This window comes from Chiloscyllium punctatum, chromosome 47 (assembly GCF_047496795.1).
Source record: "Chiloscyllium punctatum isolate Juve2018m chromosome 47, sChiPun1.3, whole genome shotgun sequence".
NCBI lineage: Eukaryota > Metazoa > Chordata > Chondrichthyes > Orectolobiformes > Hemiscylliidae > Chiloscyllium > Chiloscyllium punctatum.
Genome location: NC_092785.1, coordinates 19314933 through 19319216, shown reverse-complemented (window position 1 = coordinate 19319216; position 4284 = coordinate 19314933). Strand labels below are relative to the sequence as shown.

The 4284-nt window shown below is 48.2% G+C and overlaps 1 protein-coding gene across 1 annotated transcript; it reads right to left on the bottom strand.

The window, feature by feature from the left end:
• Positions 1-526: 526 nt before the first annotated feature.
• Positions 527-3491, bottom strand: LOC140468446 (cystatin-B-like). Its single transcript, XM_072564538.1, has 3 exons — positions 3365-3491; positions 1989-2090; positions 527-1151 (listed from the first exon to the last, which is right to left on the bottom strand). The coding sequence occupies exons 1-3, from the start codon at positions 3437-3439 to the stop codon at positions 1020-1022; spliced, it is 309 nt and encodes a 102-aa protein (XP_072420639.1). The 5' UTR covers positions 3440-3491; the 3' UTR covers positions 527-1019.
• Positions 3492-4284: the final 793 nt, after the last annotated feature.

Sequence of the window (4284 nt, the reverse complement as noted above, 5' to 3'; positions counted from 1 at the left end):
CTTTTCCCGTTCTGACAGTCTGAGAAAAGTCGACACAAACTCTCACGGTGTCGAGACTTTGCAAAAGATTCTCCTGAGCTGGGGTTTTCCTGCACATGAGCAGACTTCTCTTCCGCTGGGCTAACCCAGTCTTTCTACTCTGAAAACACGGTGGTTCAGAACTGTATTCGACCTGTTTGTGAGTCTTGGTCTTTTTCCCTGTATGTCATCAAACTGTCACCTTTACTACATCAGTTATCACCATAGATACCTGACATGTCGAAGGTCATGGGACTAGTTGGAAATGATACCTTTAGTACACCGATCCAGATGACTGTCTGACCATTAAAAAATAGCCTTTCACAGAACTGCAATCCACACCTCTATTTCAGCTCGACTACAAAATCCAACTGACAAATGATCATCTGTCAGACACCACCTTCCTTGCATTCAGACAGAAGCTGGTATCCATCAGGGCACTCAGCAATTGATTCTCGAATCCATCTGATCTCACTTCCAAAATTGAAAGAATCATTGGCCACAAGTAAATGCTTCAGAATGCTTTTATTGAATGCTTTGCGATGTGGTTACAGTTGAAGTGTCGAGTCACTCTCGGTAAGGGGATTCCAAGGGCAGCCTGCCCTATCATGAGAGCTGGTCAGATCTTCTGATGTCCTTTAGCGAGTTAGATTGCTCTGGGGGTGCACAGCAAGATCCCATGAGCACGGCATTAAGGCTTTTCTAGCTGGAGATGTTTTGTGAGAACGGTGAAGTGGGTTTTTGCGTGGGAATCATTAATCCCGTGGAGCATTAGTCATAAACACCGAGCTAACATTTGTTGCCCTGTTACTAATTGGTCTGGAGAAGGTTATAGAGAGTTGCCTTCTTGAAGCACTCCAGTGTATTTGGGGGAGGGACAGCTGTGAGGCAGGGAGAGTCCAGTGGTCAGGAGGGAAAGGGAGGCAAAAAGCAGGGCGTTTGTTGATAAATGGTATTTGAGCGTGAGGGGAGGGTGACACAGGCAATGCGCTGGCTCTCTCCTAGAAGTACTCAATCTCATCAAGCAGCCTCTTGTCCGTTTGGATACTGACCAGTGACACACTCTCACCAGTATGGACCAGTGGCTGATACACCCTCATGTGTATGCATTCATCAGGATCCCCAACCGCGACCTTCAAAATAAAAAGACAGCAATAAGTTGATGAAGGAGATTTCTCACAGAAACTCGGAGAACACCCCCCCCCGAGACAGTACAGCACTCCCTCAGTACTGACCCTCTGACAGTGCGGGACTCCCTCAGTACTGACCCCCTCCCGTCCCTCCCGAGTTACCCATGAGCTCATAGATTTCCACCCATCTCTCTCATCATTTACGGGGGGGGGGGGGGAGCATTACAGAAATCTGTGATCAAATATACCCCAAATAATGTATCCCAGTGACGTGAGACATTGATTCATTGAAATAACAGAGAAACTGAATGAAACAGAGTGCAAACTTCAAACACTGAACAGAGTGAGTTTTCCCAATGAAGTGATCTCAATATTCATTGAAGGAGGGAACAATAAGACTTTAAAGCAGCGAACAGTGAAGTGCAGGTTGGATTGAGATGTGAAGTAGGAACACGAGAGGGAAGATTGTGGTCAGGATGTCAGTAGATTGGATATCAGCAGAGAAGGTATCACGGAGCACAGCAGGAAGGGGGTTGTCTGATACAGAGTTGGAAGATGTGAGTGCGAGGGTCGATGTGTAAGGATGAGGTGAGAGAGAAATGACTGTGACAGCAGATCACAAAGGCAGGAATAGCGATAAGCAGGAAGGACAACATCCTGGTGGGTCAGTACATAGAGGCACTCTGGACACAATCAGATCCTGAGTGAATCGCACAGCAGGCTCCAGGGACTGAATAGTCACAGCACTTTGTCATTTATCTGGTTTGTAGACAGAGCTTTTGGATGGATTCTGTGAGGATAAAACTGTCAGAGGAATACAGGGTGTATGTATTTACAAACCTTGATGAAGTAATTTGTTCCAGCAACCACTTGTGAGCGATATGAGATTGCGCGATAAACATTCAGAGATCGATTCAACTTTTGCTCAACTGCAGACTTCAACTGGGGACAGACACAATGGAGTAAAACAGAAAATGTCAGCATTAGTGAAGGGCACACTCATGGTCATAGGGTCAGTACTGAGAGATTGTCGCAGTGTAAGAGGGTCAGTACTGAGGGAGTGCTGCATTGTCAGAGGGTCAGTGCTGAGGGAGTGTTGCAATGTCAGAGGGTCAGTACTCAGTGTGTGCCACACTGTCAGAGGGTCAGTACTGAGGAAGTGCCACACTGTCAGAGGGTCAGTGCTGAGGGAGTGCTGCACTGTCAGAGGGTCAGTACTGTGGGAGTGCCGCACTGTCAGAGTATCAGTGCTGACGGAGTGCTACACAGTCAGAGGGTCAGTACTGAGAGAGTGCTACACAGTCAGAGGGTCAGTACTGAGAGAGTGCTGCACTGTCAGAGGGTCAGTACTGAGGGAATGCTGCACTGTCAGAGCGTTAGTGCCAATGGAGCACTGCACTGTCTCAGGGTCAGTACTGACTACCTACTTCTCTGTGTGATAACGATTTAAAAGGGTGTTGCCAGGGTTGGAGGATTTGAGCTACAGGGAGAGGCTGAACAGGCTGGGGCTGTTTTCCCTGGAGTGTCGGAGACTGAGGGGTGACCTTATAGAGGTTTTTAAAATTATGAGGGGCATGGATAGGATAAATAGGCAAAGTCTTTTCCCTGGGGTCGGGGAGTCCAGAACTAGAGGGCATAGGTTTAGGGTGAGAGGGGAAAGACATAAAAGAGACCTAAGGGGCAACTTTTTCACCCAGAGCGTGGTACGTGTATGGAATGAGCTGCCAGAGGATGTGGTGGAGGCTGGTACAACTGCAACATTTAAGAGGCATTTGGATGGGTTTATGACTAGGAAGGGTTTGGAGGGATATGGGCCCGACGCTGGCAGGCGGGACGAGATTTGGTTGGGATATCTGGTCGGCATGGACAGGATGGACTGAAGGATCTGTTTCCGTGCTGTACATCTCTCTGACTGTGTGACTAAACCAACCCACAGGCAGTGTTGTAAGTTGAGCTGTTGCCAACGTCTTGAAGGAGGAACATTTTTCTCTCAATCACATCGTTCCAAGGTTTCACCAATTCATTCTAACTTTACTCCATTCCGGGACCATGCCCTACATGAATGTCATGTGAAATCTGTAACTCACGGCATTATCTTGAAAACGAGCACCCCTGTTTCATCAAAGACTCAGCGGTATCCCGGGCTGGTGAAATGTGGAGTGGATTGGTCTGGTTTGTTCTACAGGGTAAGGTGGATATGGAGAAAGGTTACTTACTGACTCGACAATATCCTGAATCTCAGAAGTGACGGCTGCAACATCAGATGCACCACCCAGTTTTACTGATGCCATTCTTGTTGTCTCTGTCCCACTCTCTCGCTGCCTCTCCCTCTGTTTCTCCAATTCTGCATTTATACAGTCTCCTCCATCCTTCAGCTCCTCCCCTCAGCGAGGAGGCCACTCGACAGGGAAATCACTCCCACTTTCAGAGCTCCACCCTCAGTCTTACAGCATTTGTTCAGTTCTCCAACTTGGAGAGTTGGGGATAGTGCTGATTGCTGTGTGTGAGAGATTGCCTCACCCCCTCCTTCCTTCTGTCTCAGACAGGGAAAATTCCCTCCTTACATTTCCTACTACCTTCTGCTTTGAATTTCCTGTAACTTTAATGATGAGGATTGGAGCTGGAAATAGACTGAACCTTTTTAGATTAGATTTGGTGCCCCTTGAGTATCAGTGTCTGGCTCCTGGTTGGGAACAGACAAAGTGCCGTCAACTCTGACTAACTGTATTCCTCTCCCAAGGAACCATGATGGGCTGAATGGCTGTCTTGCACCTTCCATCAGGGAGAGAATGATAGGTTGTCCCTGATCAGTCATTGGGTCACAGTGTCCCTCATTCCCGAGATATGAATGAACTGGGCTTCAAAATGTATACAAGACATTTAATGCATGGTGAGAGACTACATCGTAGAACAGCTCCAAAGTGGTGCTCTGCCCTCAATAATGGGTGTCCGACAGTGCGGCACTCCCTCAGTGCTGACCCTCTGAGAGTGCAGTACTCCCTCAGTTCTGACCCTCCGACAGAGTGGCACTCCCTCAGTACTGACCCTCAGACAGTGCGGCACTCCTCAGTACTGACCCTCTGACAGTGCAGCACTCCCTCAGTACTGACCCTCTGACAGAGTGGCACTCCCTCAG